Source organism: Protopterus annectens, chromosome 1.part0, assembly GCF_019279795.1.
Source record: "Protopterus annectens isolate FY-2018-M chromosome 1.part0, PAN1.0, whole genome shotgun sequence".
Lineage (NCBI taxonomy): Eukaryota > Metazoa > Chordata > Ceratodontiformes > Protopteridae > Protopterus > Protopterus annectens.
The window spans coordinates 588,687,575-588,711,871 of NC_056725.1; the positions used below are offsets into that span (position 1 = coordinate 588,687,575).

General features: G+C 42.0%; 1 protein-coding gene across 13 annotated transcripts in view; it reads right to left on the reverse strand.

The window, feature by feature from the left end:
* The window catches only part of EPRS1 (glutamyl-prolyl-tRNA synthetase 1), a 1,752,234-nt gene that overhangs the window by 1,061,276 nt on the left and 666,661 nt on the right, over positions 1-24,297 (reverse strand). For all 13 annotated transcript variants that reach the window (XM_044061601.1, XM_044061548.1, XM_044061611.1 and 10 more), the window contains one exon: positions 17,121-17,205. In XM_044061601.1, the coding sequence (XP_043917536.1) occupies positions 17,121-17,205 (85 nt within the window). The remainder of the gene's footprint in view (positions 1-17,120; positions 17,206-24,297) is intronic.

A 24,297-nucleotide genomic window follows, 5' to 3' on the forward strand; every position in this document is an offset into this window, starting at 1 on the left:
CAACACTTTATGTCAACCCCTTTCAACCTGTGCCTCTGCTGCCCCTCCTTTGTTGTCTTTCTGCTTGCTTCCATGTACTTTTCTCTCCTACAAGTTTTTACCCTTCTTTCCACTTTTTATATGTCCCTAGTTTTTCTGCTCTAATCCCTTGTCTCAACTTTCTATGCAGCCAAAACAGCCTTTCATTTTTCCACCCTTCCTCAAAACTTTGTCCATAAGCCTCATTGTGTCCCTGATCCACTTCCATAGTTGTTTAATACCTCAGTTTCTTTCCAGTCTTCCTTACAGGGACTGCTATCACATAGCTCAAACTAATGCACTCTCCTAAAAATCCATACCACCGTCAATCTATTTTTATCCTTTCCTTGCTCCCAAAGGACAAACTGGTGTGAGTGCTGTAGGATAACAGTGCCTATGCCTAGACATAAATGACCCCTGTCAACTTAACTGAGGACCAAACCCAAAGAATTCTATCCTTTAGGGTACAGTCCACACAAGTTGAAAGAACTCCTCACAGTACAAAACCTCAAAGGTGAAAAGCTATATATTAGTGACTGTACCTTTAAACTAAGACTGAGCTCCCATCCCTGACAAAGAGTTTAGACTCCCACACTAGGTTCCTCAAAGGTTCAGCTTTCCCCATTAACTAAAACCCTCGTCCTTCTTTCTACACCATTCACTTATTCTGCTTGCCAGCCTCAAATGCATCTTGCTTGATGTGTCTGAGGTCTGATATTCCATTATCAATTCACCAGCATCTACTTCCGCTGTTTTAGCCACTAAGAAGCTTATCCTATTTTTTGAGCCTACACAATCCCTTCTTTCCCTGCAAATCTGATGTCCTCGCCCTACCTTTCATCATTCTTCCCCTGCAAATCTGGTGTCCTCGCCCTACCTTCCATCATTCCTCAGGAATGCCTGAGCAGAGGCCCAGACAGTTCAGTGTCAAACTTACCACTAGGCCATGCTCCTGTGATACCCACGACATTCACCACCTCCTGATACAGTATCCCATCTTCTTAAACAGACTCCTTGCAGTACAGAACACTACTACCCAGCCACACTTATTTCTTCTATCTGCCATGTTCTCCTTTTTTCTTTTTTTTTTTTTACTGCATAGCAATAACAACCCTGTCTCTTTCCTGCTAGTTTAAATGCACAATTGATAGTACCTTTCCAACCCAGATCAGAGTACCACTGTCCTCAGCCAAGAGATTGTTTTTTTTTTAAACCTAGTTCCTCCCACCCCCCACTGTCCCATCATCCCCAAGCCATACATTCTATCCTCTCCACTACTGAAGTCTTGAGAACTCTTAAACCTTTCTTCTTCAGTGTACAGGCTGCTGATGCAGGTTACACTTGCACACTTATGAGAATGCTACATCCAATCCCCGATCCTGAAAACTATGACACAAACCTGACCATGTATGCTGCCACCATGGCTATCTCCTCCAACAGGTCAATGATGCTACATACAATACAAAATGCATCCACTGCCCCCCACCCCTGCAACAACTGTCACTTACTCCCTTGACTTAGTGAATCTGTGCCATAACCCTTTCACTATTCTGTCCCTTTCACCCCATTGCTCCTAGCTTTATCATCCCTTCTGCATTATTCCTACAAACCTTCCACTAGTCTATCTCATCTAGCCAGGGAGGAACAACAGGGTAGAATGTCCCTTGGTACCCACCTCCCTTATACGCTCCTTGTGGTGCTGTCTCCTATAAAGACACCTCTGACACTAGCTCCGTTTATCAGACATCAGTGCACATATCCCTCCCATAATGTTTCCCCTTCTTTTCTTTGCTCCCCTCACCCCACTCTTGTGCCACATTATATGACGATGCACCTTTTGTATCCTCTGTCCACATAATCTTGTTCTTTGCCTTTCTCCCCACTACCTTCTCCTACCAATGCTGTCTACAGGTCTCTTGTAGCAAACACCTTTTCAGTGTCATTTATCACCTACAGCCTATTGCCATAATTTTCCCACACAGCTCCCCTCCAGTCTCTTGCAGACCCCAAATCCTCTGGCATCCCAAAATTCCCCAAGTTAAACCGCATTTGTGCGCAGCACATTACTCATCTCTTCCCCACTCTCCTCTTAACAAACCTGCTCTGTTTCAACATTGTTGTTCCTTTTTTTTGAGTCCACAGTTTATTATATTTTCAATTACATAGATGCATATTTTAAGCACATGATTAGGGCTTTCTTCCAGAAGTACACCTCAAATTGTCTGTTCAGCAAATTCCATTCAAATGAAAAGTTAATAAATAATTAAGGCCAATAGGCAAACAGCTGTCACTTAGTATACCTTATCCAGGAGAAATGAAAAGTAGGCAGCAGCAGTTCTTAAAGCCAATTGAATAAAGATGTTAAAGAATAAATCTATTCACGCCTGATTCTTTTCAAACATGCACAAAAACTTTCCCCTCAAGCCTTTCACTGATGAAATAAAAATTATAGCTATTTTATTAAATTTAAAGAAAAAAGACAATTGTTCACAGAAGATTCTTAAACAGCAAGTTCAAAGTTAAACACCTAAGAGAGAAGTTCCACCAGCTCCCTCAGAATCCGATATAAAAGAAAAACTGGAAATGGGACAGATGGGACAATTAAGGCCTCAAAAACCAAAGCTAGCAGAAGAAAATACAGTTTTGTCTACGGTGCCCAAAACCTTGGATTCCTTGTGAATCAAGGTGGAGTGGTGCTACAGTCTCTGTGAGCAATGCTGGACTAAATATCAGAGGAAAACAGTTTCTTGGACATTTCAGTAGGATATCATTCCATACCCTGGAGATTTATATGGTGCAACCACCTTCTCTGCAGCAGATAAGAATCTGGGTGAAAAAAGTCCACAAGGATATGTTCCTTAATCTAGGGTCTGTCGAGGGATGACCCAAGGTTCAAGATTTCTCCTAAAACACAGGTTAACCCTGTTTTGAAAAGTAGAAAAAGGTGCCAGAACCCACTGCAAAGAGGATTTCATGAGCCTAAGCATCTCAGAGGTCCGGGAAACCAAAAGGAGACAATATCTTACCATCTGTGTGACTCAAGCAAGAGCTTTAGACCACTCTGAAAATGTTTCCTATTCCACAAGTTGCAAGATGAATCTAAAGCTTCTTCCACCTCTATGGTAAGGAGATTAAATGGCAAATGTGCCACTCCATGATGTGCCTCACTCCCACATAGCAAAGACAGTAACTACATGGGGTTCAGCAGATGTCTAATAACCACATTCAGTGGAACTAAAAGGATCAGTCTAGTTTTCTCCTCCTGAAATTTTAGGAGAGTACCTGTAGCCAGTGATAGTGCAGGGAAATCATGGATGAACCTCCCCTCCCATGACAGTGATAAGAAGTCAAAACAGTAAGCTACAGCATTGTGTTTAAAAGGGGGAACACAACTTAGGTCTACTGCAAACAAAATGACTTCTGGGGTGTTTCACTCCATTCAGATTTCGTGAACTAGATTTTGTTTTACCTTCAATCTGCAATTCAGAACATACCAACCAAACTACATTCGAGATATTACTGAAATTTGCTAAAACACACTGGTTGCTATCTACAACCTAGACACTAGGTGGAGTCTCCAGGACTAAATACTAATATAATCCCTCCTCCACATGTACATGCATGGGTCTACTTCTAAACTTTGAAGTTTCAAAACTTCAAACCACTTAAATGGAGATCGCCGTACAGAGCAAAACGGTACATTTACCATTTTCCTTTCCATAGTGTGACCTTGGAGTTGGCATATTTAATTAGCAGGGGGTGCAGGGGTGCTTGCCCCCTGCAAAAAAAAAGTAAAAAAATGAATAAAAGATTTTCTTGTTTTTGTTTATTTTTTAAATTTCAAAGTTTCAAAACTTTAATATTATGGTCTTGACCATAAGAAATTCGAAGTTTTGAAACTTTGACATTTAGAAGTAGACCCACATACATACAGACAAAAAGATACTGCATCACGATATTGCTAATCTAAAACCAAAAAGGGAAATTAAACTGAGATGAAGGCTTGAAAGACCTTATAAACTAGAAGGAAACATATATGTATCTACTTCTGGTTGCTGGACCAAACCCCCAGTGTAAAACGTTTCCAAATGTAATCCTTAACAGACACATGTAGTCATCATTACTAACTGCAAAGGTGGAAGGGAAAAAAAGGGGAATGCCTTTGACCAGTTCAACTGTCAAATTACAAAAGCAGACCTGAATTACTAAAAGGCACATCAGGACTATGACCCTCAACTTGTTCTTTTGTTGATTCCAGTAATTAAACAGGCTGAAACGCACATTCTCTATGTGAATTCTTGCAAACAATACTACCAGGATAACTGCTGCCACAAGATCCATCACTTGCAAAAATTTCTCTGCAGGACTGCAATGATGACTAGTCACCACTTCACACAAATAACTCGACAAATCCTTCTAGCTAGAATATGAAACACCTCTCCCAAAACAGGATCCAGCTGGATAAGACAAGAAAATGGATGCCCAGAACCACATATAAATAGGACTGCAGAAGCTCACAGTTAATGATAAAAAACAGAACTAATGGTTTATTTCGGCTAAGTCAGCTATTCTACTGTTGGAATAACCAATCTATTACCTACACACAGGAATATATACATTCCCTCACCTCAGAAATAAACTACACTATAAGTGATGCACTTGCTTAAAGATACAATGGTAAACAGCTGTATTCACAGGTTACGATCTTGAACTGAAGGGTCTAGTCACTAACCTGGAAATCTTCTGTATGCTTAATGAATAGTAGGAAACCTGTTTTTTGTCACACAGAGCAGCATTCCCTGTTTACAAGAGGTTCAAATGTAGAAATGGACAACATTGTGTACAGAACTAAGTTATTTAACACCACCACATCAACTGTATTTAAAATGCTCCACAGAATCTTCTTAAAACCAGATAACCTACAGGCAAAGAAAGTATGGATGAGACATACTGCTGGGCAGGAGTTTCTGATCTCAATACATACTACTCTACCCTGCACATTTGCTGCACAAGCTGAAAATGTTAAGCATCAATTACATCTCTTCATGCTGTCATATGGAGATCACACCTTTCTCCTGATCATGCAGCTGGATGAAAAAGGAACTAAAAAGCATTAAACACCCTACCCAGCACCTGAGCTTTAACACTGCACCTTTTTTGTTGCTGCTGTTGAGAGGCACCATAGAGGCCCAGCTGTAGTACCAGGTACAAACCTGTGGGTTTGGCATTTACTTTACTGGCGTCGTACTATACTCTGCCTTTAACATTTTCTGGATTATGGTGAAGGCTGTCCAGTTAAGAATACAATTACTCAATATTGCATATCAATTGTTTACGGTAATTTTTGAATTATGCACATCAACTAGATGCAGACAGTTTGCTCATCTCACTTTTTTATTTTAATCTTTGCCTTTCAATGGTCTTACTGTACAGGGCTGTTGTGATTATTTTTTGGAACTTCCCTCCTTCAGCTTCTACTTTACATGGACTATGCCCACCAATTTCCAGGTCAAAAGGAATACACAGGAGGTGGAGAGGAGACTGTTCTTCATGTGATCCTTCAATGTCTCTAAGTTTAACCTGTCAGAGAGGTTAAAGCCAGCAAAGGAACCATTCTGCAGCTCTTGGTGGACAACACTTAAAACAAGGAATGCACAGTTATCCAATATCCTCAACACCACCTTTACAGCAGCAGACCCAGATGGGAGTTGTTTATTTCAAACACTAACTTCAGGGACTTATGCTGACTCCACAAAGTCATCTAGACCCTGGAAGAGTTTGGCCTTAGTTTCAGATTAAAATAAGCAGACAGAGCAATATCTTATTTTTCTAAAGTCTCTCCTTGTAGCTAGTGAGGCACGTTTTGTGGTGATCATGTGCAGGCCCATTATAATGCCATAGGGACTTCTTTCCTCACACATCCAGGCAAACTTTGCACTTTTTGGGGGCAGGTCAGTGGAATGGTCAGACGTCTGCTAATTGTGTGAGATGGCAGCAAGATAAAGTGTCCAAATAAAACATTAACCCACACAAGGGGCTTTTTCTGTCTGACCTGTTAGATATGTCAAACTGACAAGTTTTCTATCCAACTTTCTAAACAGATTTTACAAAGTGATGAAGCAATGAAACCACATTAGGCTGGCGTTCCAGGAAACAAAGATATTTAACAATCTCCCTACATCATTCTGCTCCATGATCAATGCCTCAATGCAGGAACAGTGGTGTGGTCCACAGCTAGACCTAGCAGGGCAGAGACTGATCATACCTATCAGAAAACTAGCTTCATCCATTTGCATGAGCTGTGAAACCTTTTGTTGATGAAATCAAAAGGGTGCATAAAGGCTTTCACTGACTGGTCATCTATGGAGTGAGAGACAGAAAAGACTTCCCAGTGATCATGTGAATTACAACCCTTCAACATTTGCTGTTGATTCCCTTCCTCTGATGAAACTTCTAACTGTGTTTTCCTTCTTTAAATATGCCAACAAGGAGATGAAGGGTGTGCCAACAGTACAAATACTGTACAAAGTGGATTCAAAAAATAACTACAAAAAATTGCTGTCAAACCACCTTGGTATATAAAAATATGGTTACTGAATTAAAAAAAAAAAAAAAAGTAATGCTTGCCTTTCTTCTGGTTAATTGTCCAGTCCCAAGCAACATATGCAAGGAATGCTTGTAAAGGGCAACCATTTTCTGGCCACATCACCATTTACAAAGGAAAGGAGCATTTGGGAAGAGGTGAGTTAAGACTCAATGATAAGCAATGTCAGAAAAAATATATTTTATTTTAATGACGTCAATGCTTTGGAATAAATGCAAGCATGAGCCATTGCACTCAGTATGAAAAAAAAACTTTTTGGCAGTCAAACCTATAGCTAGTAAGAAAGAACTAAGAAACCAAGACTCCAGCCCCTCTTTCAATAAGGGTCTTCCAACTACAGTTTAAGAGATAATTTTATAGAAACACTAAAAAGAAAGACAAAGCACAGCAGATAAACTGGTTGAGATTAACTGGCAGAATACTATCTGCTGCCAAGAGAGATCTGTAAATGACTATCCTGTCACATGAAACTCCACAGAGATCCTGTATTACAAACAAGTGTGTATATAAACACATATGTATACATACATAATGAGTATATAACATATATGTACACTCACACAAACACTTCATGTTCTTTCAATGCAAGCATTAACTGATGGGATATAAGTGAACATCACACAGCAGAAGAGAGTTCCTGTAAATGAACTTTTGCTATGACAGCTGTATATTTTGTATACTGGATTTATACTAAGATATATTTTTCATACAGCATTCTAAAATGTTCATGGAACATCAAATGAAATCTAACAGTCTATAAATCATCATGGAACTTATAAACAAAGACAATGGTAATCTCCAAACTCTGGACCCCACCCAGTTCGGGTTTGTAAAAGGCAGATCATGTCTCCTAAACCTGATAGACTTCTTTGAAGCAGTCACCAAAGCCGTAAACAAGGGTAAGGTGGTTCACACAGCCTATCTAGATCTTGCCAAGGCTTTCGATACCATCCCCCACTCAGGAATTATACATAAACTCACTAAACTAGGTATAAATCCCTATGTCACAAGATGGGTTGCCATCTGGCTCACTGACAGAACCCACACTGTGAAAGTAGCAGACTTCAAATCCAACTTCAGACCAGTGACAAGTGGAGTACCACAGGGTTCAGTCCTGGGTCCTCTCCTGTTTGGTATCTACTTCTCTGAAGTACAGGCTAACACATACAGTCTTTGGCTAACGGAGTTCGCAGATGACTGCAAACTAGGAGCCATGATCGAAACTCCTAACGATGTGGACATCCTACAAAAGGGCCTCACTGAGACAGATGCCTGGTGTCAAAGCCATGGCCTCAAGCTCAATGCCAAAAATTGCATTGTCATCCCCTTTGGTAAAAACTCTGTACCCATGAACTACAACATAGCCGGTAGTATACTTAACACTGAAAGTGTGATAAGGGACCTCGGGACACAGGTAGACAGTAGTCTTTTCTTTGATAATCACATCGCCACAGTAGTCAGGAAATCCTTCTACGTGGCACACCTCATCACAAAAGGTTTCTCATCCAGAAAAAAGAGATCATTGTTCCCCTTCACTCATCACTCATTAGACTCATTATAGAGTACAACGCCCCTTTTGGTATGTACCTCATAAGACATCTACAACAACTGGAAAGGCCACAAAAATACCTCACAAAGAGGATTACCGGCCTCAAACAGATGCCCTACGCACACAGTCTCAAAAAACTCCAGCTTTACTCTGTCACATATCGCCTACACAGAGGTGATCTCTGCCTAACATACAAAGCTATGTCAAACCCAGAGCTGTTGGACATGCTCCACTTAAAGAAATCCCAATCCCTCCGAGCTACACGCTCTAGGGACCTATACCTTGTCACCACAATAAACAGAACATGCCGGAGGGATAAGATTCCTGTCCCAGAGACTTCCCATACTCTGGAATAAACTACCTGTCTATATCAAACAAAGCTCCTCATTAGCACTCTTCAAGAAAAATCTTGATGATTGGATGGAAAATAGGAAATTCATCCTGGGGATCACCTCTGTGGCTCTGCTCGACAGTGGCACAGGAAAATAATTTTCTTGGGTGGCAAAAGCCAGGGTACTTTTTTGGCTGGGCTTGTATAGGCCCCAGGGTCAATAGCCTAGTACCTACCTATGAACCTAAATACCACTAACTCAATCTTCATTATCCACCTTCTTTTTTTCTTCATTTTTACAAGGTGTCATGATGTTGCATCAACTGTCACCACCTCATTCAATTCACAGCCACTTTCCTACCTTCTTCAGACAAGCCTGACTATTGCAGGTCTCCTCTCACTCAGCCCATCCATCTCTTGCCTGGATGTACTAGACTCCTCCCTCTCTGTATACTAATATTAGGTCTGCAGTTTTTTTTTTTTTTTTTTTTTTATAGTTTTTTGCAATACTTTGAAAATATAAAGAGGTTAAAAGGTTATGTCAAAATAAACTGCAAAAGAGCACATACTGCGATAAAAATGCAATAAAAAATGTGTACATATACATACACACACACACACAAACACACACACAAACACACACACAAACACACACACAAACACACACACAAACACACACACAAACACACACACAAACACACACACACACACAAACACACACACAAACACACACACAAACACACACACAAACACACACACAAACGCTTTTTCTCAGAGCATGTATTTTGTGTAGTCTTTTGGCTTCTAATACAATGACAGAAATGGACCCCATTCCTAAGTCAGGGTATGATTAACTGAAAGTGGGAGCATGTGTAAGAATACATTTTTTAGTCTGGCTCCATGATGCAGAAGGATGAAGCCTGGATTGCAAACAAGACAGTCAGGGTTCAATAAGCAGCCCTGGCACTGCAGAAGCCTGTCCCCTGACTCTCCCAAGTGAAGTGGGTAATATGCACACACATCAGGGAGATCACTACTTTTGCTGTACAGAGAGAAGCAGAGCTGCTCAAAGACAACACCCCCCCCCCTTTGAAATCTAGACAATGTTCTTCACAGACAGCAAACTGAACATTTCTCAACGGTTCTGTGCTAGGTGAGCATAGCTGAGATGGAACGAAAGTTGCAAAATCTCAAACTACACCTAACGACTGCCTGGATGATGACGCCTCTCTATCAACTCTCATCCAGTTCTGAATAAATTGACTGTTGACCAAGAGAGGGTCTAATGGTTGGCAGGCAGCGTGGGGCAAAGGATTACAAAAAAAAAGAAATGGATGAAAAATGGAAAATGTCATATTTCTACTCAACTCCTCAATGTAGCTTTAACATGCCCAAAAAAATATCAGTTCAGTACTAGCACTCTAGCCATAAAACATCCTCTTATTTACAGGCTTCACAAAGGTAGAAACCAGCATGTACACTCACAATTCAGGACAATTACTAAAATATATAAACTTTAGTGTGAATTTCTTGCATATAAAAAAATTATATCAACTCTGCTGTCCTAAAAGCAGATAAACATCTACCACAGAGTATTTTATGTCCACAAGCTACTTGAAATATTGAAGGTTTCTTTTTCTCTTTATGTAGCACTTGCAAGTCAATGTAAATTCCAAGGTAAGGTTTTTTTTTTTTGTTTCAAGGTGCACTTCAGAATACTAGGATACAGCAACCTCAGTGAACAGAAATAAAACTGGTGAGAATGGCTGTTCAAATGGACACAAGCTGGAGTGTCAGAATAATTTGCAGAATGGTGGTGTGATGAGCTAAAACAGGAAAAGTAAAGGTGCATACGGACACAGGATTTACTGTGAGGGTATGCACACTAAGGAATGGAAAAGTGGCACCACCAGTAAAACAAAAAAAGTTATGTACTCACCATAACGTTCCATGTTGGTAGTCCATCTCACCCTTCATTTTTACATATGGGATCGGAGCCGATCCTCTGCTCCGACTCGGCCGATTTACAAGCTCCAAGACTTCTGGTTGGCTCGTGGCTAAGCAGGTATCTCATAGTGCACCAGTACAAACCCCAGATCTTGTTTGCTCCTCACTAGAATAAAAAACCCATAACAGACAAACCAATACTAAAGGGTCTCCAACCAAAGATAACCAAATTATTATTATTGTCATCTCCAGATCTTCCAGGATGGGGGCAGGAAGGCGGGTTGGTAAAAATGAAGGGTGAGATGGACTACCAACATGGAACGCTATGGTGAGTATATAACTTCCTTATGTTGTGTAGTCCAATCTCACCTTCATTTTTACATATGGGACAGCGTCCCTAGCACCTTATTCATGGGTGGCTCACTGGAAAATACTCCTAAGCACTGTGGAACCACAGGATGCTCTACCCCTGGAAGCTAAATTCAATTTGTAATGTGTAATAAAAGTGTGAGGGTAGCCCACGTAGCTGCTGCACAAATATTACCAAGTGGGACCCTGGCTTGAAAGGCTGCAGAGGTAGACAGCGACCTGGTAGAATGAGCCTTGATCCTGCAGGGTAAAGGTCTGCCCTAAGAACTGTAGATAAAAGCTATGCAACTGGAAATCCAGTTAGATAGTGTCACTTTAGAAACTGGCAAGCCCAATCTGGAGTCAGAAAAGGAAATGAATAGTTGATCTGATTTCCTAAATTCCTTGGTCCGCTGTAAATAAAAACATAGTTGTCTATGAACGTCCAGCTGATGAAAACTGTATTCAGCTGCATTACAGTGATTACGGAAGAAAACTGGGATTTCTATGGATTGATTTAAGGTAGCATGGGAACAAACTTTGGGGACAAAGGAGGGATTAGTACGCAGTGACACCCTGTCCTTGTGAAAGATCAAATAAGGTGGCTTAACAGACAAGGCTTGTAGCTCTGATACCAGTCTAGCTGACGTAATAGCTACCAAAAACAAAGTCTTCCAAGACAAAAACTTCAATGAAGATGAGTGTGAAGGTTCAAGCAGGGGGGGAAGTCAGTTTGGACAACACAAAATTTAAAACTCAAGAAGCCAAAGGTTCTTGCAGTGGTGGTGGTCTCAGAAGAGTGATTCCTTTCAAAAAGGTCTTGCATAGCTTATGAGACATTAAACCATCTGGAAACCCTAAGTGAAAATGAGAAATCGCCGCCAATTGGACTCTGATAGTGGCGGCGGCTGCTCCTTGTTGAAAAAGCTCAGAATCACAGGGATAGAAACAGTGTAGGGAACTACATTCATTTTCTGTGCCCAGATAGAAGATCCTTTCCATTTACTGCCATATAGCCTCCTAGTTAAAGATTTATGGGAGGACATAAGAATATGTGACACTGAGGATGACACATTATGAAGCCTGACTAGGGATGGAACTGCAGCAGCCAAGCTGTCAACCTGGGGGTGTGGATTGAGGAATGTAGCGAACCTGACATGTGAGTCAACAGATCTGGAGCTGGGTCCAGGATCCAAGGATCATCCAGGAGAAGAGGCTCGAGAAAAGGGAACCAGACCTGACGAGGCCAGTAAGGAGCAATGAGGATCAACTTGCTTCCCAGCCAACTGGCTTTCTGAATCACTTTGGAAATGAGAGGAAATGGAGGAAAAGCATACAGAAATCTCATGGGCCAATCGTGAGCCAGAGCGTCTCTGGGTGTCTCCCCCAGAGGGGGAATGAGGGAAAAATAGCTGCTGCGTTTGGTATTGACTGGGCTGGCAAAGAGGTCGCAGCAAGGCTGTCCCCATTTGCGGAAAATCTGTTCCGCTGTTTCCTGTTTCAGAGACCACTCGTGAGGCAGTAGGATCGCCCGGCTGAGCTTGTCGGCTATCACGTTGGTCATCCCTGGAATGTGCGTTGCAACCAGAAAGCACAGGGAAGAAATTGCCCATTCCCAAACTCGCATGGCCTCTTGACAGAGTGGGTAAGCGCTGGTACCACCCTGTTTGTTGATATACCAAACTACCGACATGCTGTCTGATTGTATTGCAATAGTCCCGACAGGAAGAAGGTCTTGGAAGTGCTAGCAACGCCAGGAGCACCTCCCTCATCTCCAGAACACTGATAAGCAGGTGAGCCTCGTGTTCTTGCCATGTGCCTTGGACAATCCTGCAGAGATAATGCAACCTCCCACCCGATCTGGGAGGCATCCGTGGTCACAGTGGCAATGGGTTGGGCAGGAACAAAGGGAGCGCCCGTGATCAACTGGTTGGGAGCTATCCACCAAAGAGGGTCCTTCTTGCATGATTCTGTCAGCAGGATAGGATGACTCGGCGGGAGATACTGGAAGGACCATTGCGAAGACACAAGCCACTGGAGAATTCTCATGTGCAACCTGGCTAATGGTACAAATAGAATGGTGGAAGCCATAGTCCTGAGGAGCTGAAGAACCCACTTTGCTTTGACCTTCCGCAATGGAAGACAAGTTTTGTGCCCTGTCAGCGGGGAGACGAGCTGTCATGTTGGTGTCTACCTCTGCGCCTATAAAAATCACAGCTTGAGAGGGCAATAATGCAGATTTTTCCCAATTTATGGAGATCCTCAACTGAGCATAAAGTTGAATAGTGGCGTCTCTGTTTTGGAGGAGTAGATGCCTGGTGGGGGCCAGGAGCCAGTCGTTCAAATATGGAAACACCTGGAATCCTTGACGTCTCAGGTGAGCTGTCACTACTGCCATGCATTTGGTGAACACCCTGGGGGATGTGGTTAGACCAAATGGCAGAGCACGAAACTGATAATGACTGGCTCCCAGCCGGAAGAGTAGATGGCTCCTGGATGCCTTGTCCATTTTTATATGGTAGTAGGCGTCTTGGAGATCTAGAGAGCACATCCAATAGTCTTTCACTAACAACGGGACTATCGACTGCAGAGTTACCATCCGAAACTTGTCCTTCACGGATTTGTTTAACCTGCTGAGGACCAATATTGGCCTCCAATCTTGTTTTGGTACTAAAAAGAACCTGGAGTAAGTTCCGGATCCTATCTGGTCTGCTGGGATGGACTGGATGACTCTTTTTAAAAGCAACTTGTTGATCTCCCCAGTTGCCTGATCCCTGTGATTGGGTGGTACACATCTGGGATCTTCTTGGGAACAAACTGTGGAAGGGAAAAGGGTATGATATAGCCTCTGGTAACAATTCTTTGTACCCACTTGTCTTGAGTGATATTTAGCCAGGCTTCTGGATACAAAGAAATACGACCCCGACCGGCCCCAGAGAAACACACCTCAGAAGCGCTGATAAGGCCATCCCCAAAAGGAATCACGGCCTTGCTGGTATTGCGGACCGCTCCTGCCTCTAGGGCGACGTCTCCCATTTACTCCTCCTCCTCTGCCTCTGGAGGATTCACCCTGTGTGTCCGGAAAGACCCTCTGGGACTTTGAGAACCACATTTTACCACCCTTTGACCTTTGGGGTATGGTCGAGAGGGAACAGTAAAATGTACTACATGGCAGAAAGCATCTTTCCTTCTTGCTCACACTGAGTGAGTGTGTCCCTCACCTTGGAACCAAACAATGAGGAATCATCAAATGGGGCGTTTGTGAAAGTAGAATTGAACGGTTCCGCAAAATTACACAAGCGCATCCAGGAATGATGCCTCCGGGCAACACCTGAACCCGCTGCTCTACTCGCTCCATCAGCTGCATAGGAGAAAAGCCGCATGGAGGAGTTAACTATAGAATTTAAGGTGGACAACTGAGCAGAGATCTCGTCAGGGACTCCCTCAGTACACGCACCTTGTATAGAATCTCCTAACTCCTTGAGGAGATTCCTCTGTAATCTCGTGAAGTGAGTGAGACAGTTCAACGATCGAAGTGTAAATACCGCTGAACTAAAGATACGCTTCCCAAATCTGTCAATCTGTCCAGAATCCTTATTTGGCGGATGAACAGAGGAAGAAGTCTCTGCCAGCTCCTTCTTTGTGGCCACCGCCAGCAGCATGGCATCTACGGGACCACCCTTATACAAAAACTCTTTACCAGGAGGGGCAGACAGAAACTTATTGGGTCTCCTGGGGACTGGCTCCGCAGCATCAGGAGTATCCCACACCTTTCAACTAACTAGATCCATTAGTTCGTCAAAAGGTGTAGACACCCAAGAGGCAAAAGGTTGAGACCTGAAAGCCTTCAGGGTACACAGACTCCTCATCAGAAGGGTTGACAGTGGGCCAGTTGCACCACTGCTTAAGAATTTCCAAGATGTCCATGAAGGAGACAATCATAGGACGACTTGGGGGACCATTCAGACTCCTCGAGGTCAGTGTCTGATGACAAGGACTCATCCTGGGAGTCAACATGCTTCCTCTTATATAGCCTCTTCCTGGGAGGCTCCTCAAAAGGGCATTCCGGGGAGGCCTCGGAAGAGTGGGGGCCACCAGCCGATGGCTCCTGAGGCTGAGGGTCTCTGCTGTCTCCGGAGAGAGTAGGGGCTGAGACCGAAGTGGGTGCTCTCGGGGGAACAGTGATGGTACCAATGGTAGGGACTGGAGAATGAGACAGCATGCTCCTCATCATCTTAAATGCCAACCTCTCCAGCTACAAAGACCTCCCCCCGCTCCGAAGAGACAAAGGTTGACGTCTGAGCCAGAGCCGTCGGCTCCGAGATAGATGCAGGGTCCGAGCTCACCCTGGCCGATGCACCGACAGGAAGGCTCGGAACCGAAGAAGATCGATTCCAACCCTCCATGTCGGCGCAGACAGAAGAGCTTCAGCCCCTGGACACGAGGGACGGCACCGAGCGTGTCGGAGCCGAACCTGGCTCCAAAGCAGCGACAAAGGGAGCTGGAACCGACAGTACCTCCAGTGGCATCAAACACTCCGGCTCCGAAGGGCCAACATGCTCGAAGGAGGAATAGCAGACAAGGGCAAAGCTGGATCGAGTGGCTCTGGAGCCGACTGGGTCGGAGCCAACAAAAATTTTGGTAAGGCAGACAACTTCAGGAGTCTCAACACTACCCTCTCCACATATTCTTCCGAAAGGCTCCTGGAAGACATAGTAGGGGATCTTGATCTAGGGGGCACTGGAGACTTCAGTACCACGGAAACCGGTAGGGAATCCACAGACCGGCTCCGAGAAGCAGATTCAATTGCTGATTCAATCGGTTCCGAGATCGGCTCTGAAACACTTGGAACCGACTGACACCACAACAGTGCTCTCCTTCGACTCCGAAGGCAGTGGAGTCGAGGAGGCAGATTTTGACTGTTTAGAAGGCGGCTACGGAAAACCAGCCTGCGCCGGAGAAGGCCTTTTTGAAGACTCAGATTTGCCAGACTTGGAGGAAGCCTAAGAACTGGATAGAACTTTCTCAAAAGATGGTTTTAGAAGACCCTTGAGTAGAAGCTTGTTCTTTCTCTCCTGTAATAGGAGAGAAAGCATGGCAGAACAAGCACGATTCCTGCAGGTGGATGGCCCCTAAACAGTAGACACAGCTAGTGTGGGCCATCCGTTAAAGACATCTTTTGGGAGCATTTCATGCACTTCTTAAAACCCGAAGGTTTGTGCTCCTTACTCTCTTTAGACATTTCAAACACACACACAGGAAAGGAAGAAGAATAATAATGAGGGGAAGAGGACTAGGTCCTTTAACTAAAATGGGCCTAGCCCTACAGAAGAAAGTACCACGAGGACTAGGTCCTCTAACTTAAACGGGCCAAGCCCGGTGGAACAGAAACTAGGTCTTCTAATTTAAACAGACCAGAAAACGCACACACAGGAAACTGTAAATAACTATGTGGTAACAATTTTTAGGTCCTGTAACTAAAACGGGCCTAGCCATACAGAAAGAAGTACCACAAGGACTAGGTCCTCTAACTTAAACGGGCCTAGCCCGGTGAGACAGAAACTGGGTCTTCTAATTTAAACAGACCAGAAAACGCGCACACACACAAAAGTGTATACAACTCTATGTGGAACAAACAGAAGAAAAAACTAACGTACTAAGGGAGGAACTCCAACCCTTAGCAAATAACCAGCGGATCCCCGCCAAAAATACAATCTCAGATTAAGAAAACGAAGCTGCCAATAACGGTCTAGAAAGACAACAGAATAACAGGAGCCCCTGTTAACTATCAGCGGAAAACCGCCACAAACTAACAAACTACCTGATAAGGAGAAAAAAAAAAAAAAAAAAGCGCAACAGCGCCTACAAGAACTTTAAACTGGCACACAGGATACCAAACTAACAACAAGTTTAAGCTAAGAATGCACCAAAAAGGGCAAACAACACTACTGCCTAAGATAATATCACCTTATAACACTGTAATAACTGTAATACAAAATTTAAATAGAAGAATTTTAACACTTAGCCAGAACCAAGAGAAGCACAACCAAACTCGTAGACGCAGCAAACGAGATCTGGGGTTTGTACTGGTACACTACGGGATACCTGCTTAGCCACGAGCCAACCAGAAGTCTTTGAGCTTGTAAATCGGCTGAGTTGGAGTCAAGGATCGGCTCCGAACCCATATGTAAAAATGAAGGTGAGATTGGGCTACACAACATGACATTAGTCCTCATGTGATACACTGCACGTCAGTGGTATTAACAAACACAGACTGCACCAAATATATGGAAATGTGATCACATCAAAAAAATAGCACTCACCTGGGCTGCAATAAACTGTTTCAGCCCTTCAACTGTCATGCCTCTCCTTAGCACACCACGGACAGTAGGAAATCTAGGATCATCCCTACAAAACAAAAAGATACATATACAAATTTGGTGTGTAAACATTTTAGGGGAAAAAAACATTAAAATAACACTATCTTAATGGTTTACTTCAGCAAGAGACCCATTAAAGTAAAATAAATTCCTGTTCAAACATCTATGCTTGAAATCGGAACCCATTCCATTTCTGGGGTATACTATTTTTACTTTTTTCTTCCCCATAACACATCTGAGCAGAGTCCAGATTAACACAAAGCAATTAAACTGAATAACAATTTGGTAACATTGTTTTAAAGCTTCCATTTAAACAGACAAGGAATCTTCCTGTCCTAACAAACTAGTGGAAGAAATAAAAGCATGCAAGTCACTTTATTTCAAGAAAAGGCAAGCTTTTCCACTCTTAACTTTGAGACAAAACTTCATCCCTAGCAGATACGGCAGTTTTGTATCTATATCTATCCGTCCATATGTGCATCCTTCTCATTAAACATCACTGGCATTGATTATTGTGAACCTAGTACTGCCATAGTCGCTTTCATGCATACTACATAGCACCATGACATTCAGAAAGCATCCCCACCAACTGTCCTGGATATTCTTACTCGTGTTATACTCTGAGCTGTTTCTGCAATCTGTAAAAGAATTTCCATCTTTCCCTCATACTGGACATACAAAACTAACAGACTTGACATATAGAAAGTCTAAAAGGCATCACTTTTGTTTCACTCTGACACCACAAACCTGTCTCACCTACATCTTTTTCCAAAACTTCTAACAGCCACCACAATATTGCAAGCAAACGTAGGACAAAAGTCACAGAAAAATACTATTAATTACAAAACAACCAAACTAAATCCTGGATGCCACTGTTACCAGCAGATCACAATTTTCACCAGAACAATTACTCACCAAGGTAAAGCAATCCCCACATCTCAATCTTCTCGGTATAGACCACCTATGGCTTATCGGTGATTAAATAAAGCACTTCTTTTTTCTTTGCAGTTCTGCCCTGAGGACTGAAATGATCAGAAGATGATGAACCAAGGCAGTCAAAGAATACCAAGCCTTTCTTTAAGGAAGATGGCATGTGGACATTCTGGCTGAAAAGCCCTTTAAGACAGTACAACTGTCAGAAGATGTCTGACTAAGAATGCCATTTACAAGAATTGATAACACAGGGGTTGTGAGTTTGGGATGTCAAACACTGCTCACTTTACATTTTTTCTAATGGACACAATTTCAACCTGCTAGTCCTACCAGATGAATGGGTGCCTGGTGCACGTGAAGTGCAAGATGAATTAATAACAGAAAAAAATGGAGAGAGAAAAACAGGCAGGTGGACACACACACACACAAAACATTAGGACTGCCTGGTCCAAAACCATATACTTCAGATCAAGCCCTGCTACCATTCAGCAACTCACTGTAAATACAGTAGAGATGCACTCCAAAAGACCCTAAAAATATCCACATCTTAATATTCCAGGCTCTGAAATGACACATTACTGTATGCATGTACTGTCAACTTTCCAAAAATGAAGGACCTATTCAGGCTAATTACTGACCATGTCCAAATAAACCCTTTGCACTCAACACTATAAACAAGGCATCAGAACCACAAACCAAAGCACCAACATGCAAATCACATTATATCCAGATGACAAACATATTAAGAGGAAGAGAATTCCATCCCTCCCAAACAGTGGAGACAGAACTGCTGTCAGCCAGAAAGAAAATGTTACCATTAGAGTACTCACACAACCACTGTACCCAAGAATCTCTCTCTCCAGGAGCAGAGTGCAGCTGAGTAGACAACTTGAAATACTACAGGTAATGTCAGCCTGGCCACAGAGAAAGAATGCTCATATCTGAAAGTCAGGCTGGACATCGGACTCAGCCAAACAAAGTGATCCCTAGTGTAATGACTGCAACATTATTCTATACAAAGATCATCAAATGGGTATCAAATTTAAGCTGCATATCAATATTATTTGTAGATACACTGATGAACTGCCAAACAGTTCCACGACTTCCAAGATTGATGCACACTGAGTAACTGCACAACTTCAGCTCTACCAGTGCGGAAACAGAAACTCAGAAGATTGGGGAAATTTCAGTAAATGGCTAATACGTGCAAATGCCTGGATGTCAACAAAAAAAAAAGAAAGAAATTCAAAGAACCTAAAAGAAAATCAACCACAAAAAATGAGGAAAAAACACTGACTGGGAAGAATTTTACAGCTAGTCTGCAAAAAGCAGTACAAGCTCCAGCTTTGATGCAAGCCATGACTTCTACTAACCTAGAGGAAAAAATAAGTCAAATGTACTCAGAGCTGATTAAAATAAACAAAACACTGACTGAGTATATCAACTCAAATAACAAAAGGTTGGATAAAATGGAAGAAACTTTAAACAGATATTCAGATAAGGTGATAAAACTCCAAAGACTGTAGGTCAAAATTAAGAAAAGGCTGGCTGAACATGAGACTGCTCAAGAACAAATGTTCCCAAAACAAAAATGGGGCAGACCCCACAGGGAAGACCTGAGATTTTCTGCTGTACCAGAGAAGCTGGAAGGAACAGACTATTCATATCGGAACTTAACAAATGTGGGATTACAAAGCATTAATTATATTTAGGAAACATGACAGAACAAGAAATCCTGCAAATACTGGACTTTTTTGACTTTGTTAAACTTGTAGGGGACTCTAAAGCAAATGCTCTACTTCATGTCATTAATGTTTGGGGCAACACTTAGAAGATGGCAAGAGGAAGGAAAGAGTTAATTGTAAGTAAAACAAACTTTTGTTCTTCACAGTAATATTTGTGTAGTGCATGACATCTGCATTCTATAAAGTACTTGGTTACTTTCAAGTGTAATGGGGGTGCTAAAGTAAACATGGGCCCCTGTTTTTTCCTTATTTTCTTTCTCCTTGTTCAATTTAAGGAATGCAGGTACTGAAATTTAAAAAGTAAATTAAGTTCAAAAGAGTATGATACACAAATAAATGTGCATTCTTGTTTAAGGGAATGACTGGATTAAGGCTCTTGGCCTTATCTAGTAACAAGTTTTAAGAGAAATCAAATAAAAAGAACGGAGTATAATAAAGCTCTCTGATTCTCATTTATCTATATAGGTTAAAGAGTAAAGAAACAATACTTCTTTCTTTTAATGTCTTTCTTTCAATGGCTAAGAGATAATGTTTTCTGAAAGCATTCAAGTGTTTTCTCAATCTGGGGCAGCAATAAAGATAAGACAAAACCAGACAGCATTCAGTAGAAGCACAGCTGTGCTTCACCATGTGTCTTAGCATGGATAACCTTCCTTTTACATTAACACAAGTCTATCAGTTTGGGACAGCTGTTACAATCAGGATGGTAAAACTTCAACAGTTGAAGATGTAGATAGTTGTGTGTGTTAATATTAAGTTAACAGGTTTGGGGGGAGTACTGGGGTGTAGTTGTTTTTTGTTGTTTGAATGCTTTCGATAAAACAAAAAGTTTTGTAAGATGTGAGAAAGGCTCAAATAGATATGACAAGAAATAACTGCATAAAATGTCAACCTGCCAAACTTTAGTGTGCTCAGGTACAACAAACGTTGGAACTAGATACTTAAAATGCTGTTACAAATAAACATTTTTTAACATACTGATCCTTCTGATACCATCTTTAAATGTTAATGGCCTCACAGATGTATACAAAAAAAAGGAAGAGTAGTGAACTACATTAAACAATGTAGAGTGCAAATAGTTATGCTACAGGGCACATATTTGGAATGAAGTGAACTTGTGAATTTAACAATGAAAGGTTTTCAGGATGGTTATTCAGAAGAATACCTGGGACAAAGGAAAAGAGGAGTAATTCTATTAATTGCAAGAGGAGCGCCAACAGTGATAGAAGATGATAAAAAAATAATAATGGTAGATATGTAGTACTAAGGGGATACTGCCAAGGGAGGAGAATTACACTGTCACATGTTTATACTCCACCTAAAACTTGTATAATATAGCTTAAAAAATTTCTGGGAGAAATAATCAATTTTGAGCAGGGAATATTACTTATAGGTAGGAAATGGAATTTGATTTGCTGCAGGGAAGATGTGCCTGGGAGGCCCAGAAGGAAAATGTAACATAGGCGGGTAGATTTTGAAGAAATATATGAAATATTTGCCATGGAAGATGTGAATTCAGTAGTAGGGAGTTCAGAGTGAATTTACAAATGGTTCCCCCAGATACAAAAACTGGGCTAGGCTACACAAAACTTACATTTCACAGGAACGTGTGCAATTAGTTGAAAGTTTTAATACACATCCAATAACTATTTCAGATCACTCACCAATAATAACCAAAATAAAATCTCAGGGTAATAAAATAAAAGTGACACACTGGTAATTTCCCATCTATCTGTTGAAAAGAGAGGAATTTAAGGAAAGGGTAGTGGAAATTATTCTGAAGTTATTAGGGAAGACAAATTTCTTCTGAAAATATATCTAGGAGAGGGATAAAATAAAAAAAGAAGTTATGTACCTACCATAACGTTCCATGTGAGTTGTCCATCTCGCCCTCATTCTTGACTGATGGGTTCGGAACAGATCCTCGGTTCCGACTCAGACGTTTTTTTTTTTAAAGCTCGAGGTCTACAGCTAGCTCATAGCTCTATCCCTATCTCATGATGCCACAGGGCATTCCCCAGATCTTGTTTGCTGATGTAAAACAATCATGTGTGTGTCTATGTGATTTTATTTATTTATATATATATATATATATATATATATATATATATATATATATTATATATATATATATATATATATATATATATGCAGTTGTCCTATCTCGCCTTCCTTCTTGACTGATGGAACAGCGTCCCTAGCACCTTCTTTCTTGGGTTGCTCAAGGAAATACATTCTCTAGAACCTTGAAACCAAAAAGGGCCCTGTCCCTGGAGCCCATGTCTACTCTGTAATAAGTGATAAAGGTATGAGGTTTAGCCCATGTAGCTGCTGCACAAATCGTATCAATGGGTAGCCTAGTACGGAAAGCAGAGGAAGTAGGTACTGCTCTTGTTGAATGTGCTTTGATTCCTTGTGGCAATTATTTATGTGCTGCATCATAAACAAACAAAATGCAGTGAGACAGCCCGTTTGACAAAGTAGTTTTTGCTACTGAAAGACCTTTTTTATTTTCTGAATAGGATACAAAACGTTGGTCCAATTTTCTAAAGTCTTTTGTTCTATGTAGGTAGAAATGCAGTTGTCTATGAACATCCAACTGGTGTAGCCTGTATTCTGCCTCATTGCTGTGTCTGGGGAAGAATACTGGTAGTTCAACAGATTGATTGAGGCTAAACTCTGAACATACCTTTGGCAAAAAGGACGGGTTCGTATGTAATGATACTCTTTCATGGTAGAACAGCATGTATGGAGGTTTAATGGACAAAGCTTGCAACTCTGATACTCTTCTGGCTGAAGTGATGGCCACTAAGAAAGCAGTTTTCCAGGTTAGAGAATTCAAATTACAAGATGATGCAGGTTCAAAAGGAGGAAGAATTATTTTGAACAAAAGGAAGTTGAGATTCCATGGGGGTAAGGGTGGCCCGATATATGGTCTCAGTAAGTCTGTACCTCTTAGGAAGGCTTTTGCTAGCCTGCGAGACATAACTGAATCTTCATTACCAATATGAAAATCTGAGATAGCTGCTAACTGAACTCTGATAGTGGACGCCACAGCTCCTTCATTAAAAAGTTTAGTCAAGAACTCAAGAACAGATGAAATGGATGCTGAATATGGGTCGATACTATTCTGAGCAGCCCAGATAGAAAGTCTCCCCCATTTACTGATGTATAATTTCCTTGTAGATGATTTGTGAGAAGAGATCAAGATGTGTCTGACTGCAGATGAAAGATTCTGTGACCTGGCTATCTTGGGAACTGGAGCAGCCAAGCTGTCAGCTTGAGGGTTGAGAGAGAAGGATGAAGAGCACCTGAAGAATGTGTCACGAGATCTGGTACTGGGCCAGAATCCATGGTTCTTCCTGCAGATGAGGCTGTAGGAAGGGGAACCAAATCTGACAAGGCCAGTAAGGCACTATCAGGATTAATGTCCTTCCCATTGAACTGGTTTTCTGAAGTACTCTTGGTATAAGTGGAAAAGGGGGGGAAGTGGAAAAGGAGACCCCAGGGCCAATCGTGCACAAGTGCATCCCTCTGTGACTCCCCCGGTGGAGGGATCAGGGCAAAATAGTTGCTGCATTTTGTGTTCATGGATGTGGCAAAGAGATCGCAGCAAGGCTGGGCCCATTTGCAAAAAAATCTTTTTCGCTATGTCTTGTCTCAGGGACCACTCGTGGGGCATTAGAATCCCCCTGCTGAGCTTGTCCGCTACCAGGTTGGATTTCCCTGGGATATGCGTTGCTATAAGAAAACGCTAGGTTGAGGATGCCCATTGCCATACTCTGAGGGCCTCTCAACAAAGGAGGTAAGACTTGGTTCCTCCTTGCTTATTTATGTACCATACAACTGACATGTTGTTCATCTGGATCGCAATTATGCCTGGAGGAAGAGAGTGCTGAAATGCTTGCAACGCCAGTAGCATGGCTCTCATCTCTATCATGTTGATGTGCAGGTGAGCCTTGTGTTCTTGCCAAGTGCCTTGGGTTGTCTGCCCCTGATGATGCCCCCCCCCCCCCCGCCCAATCTGGGAAGCATCCATGGTCACTGTAGCTGATGGGGGAGGTAGGGTGAAAGGACGGCCTATGGTGACTTGATTCAAGTTTATCCATCAGGCTAAGTCCCTTTTGCAAGATTCTGTCAGAATTATCTGGTATGACAACATCGGTAAGTCCTGCACTGACCATTGGGTAAAGAGAATCCATTGTAGAATGTGCATGTGCATGCGAGCCAAGGGGAGTATGGTGACAGTTGCTACCATTGCCCCTAAAACTTTGAGAACAGTTCTTGTCTGTACTCTCGTTCTCAAAAGTAGACTTTGAATTTGCATGTGAGGAGACTGTATTCATTCTTGTGGAAGAGTTATCATCGTAGCTACAGAGTTTAACTCTGCGCCTATGAATGCGATATGCTGCAATGGCAATAAGGCAGGTTTTCCGTAGTTG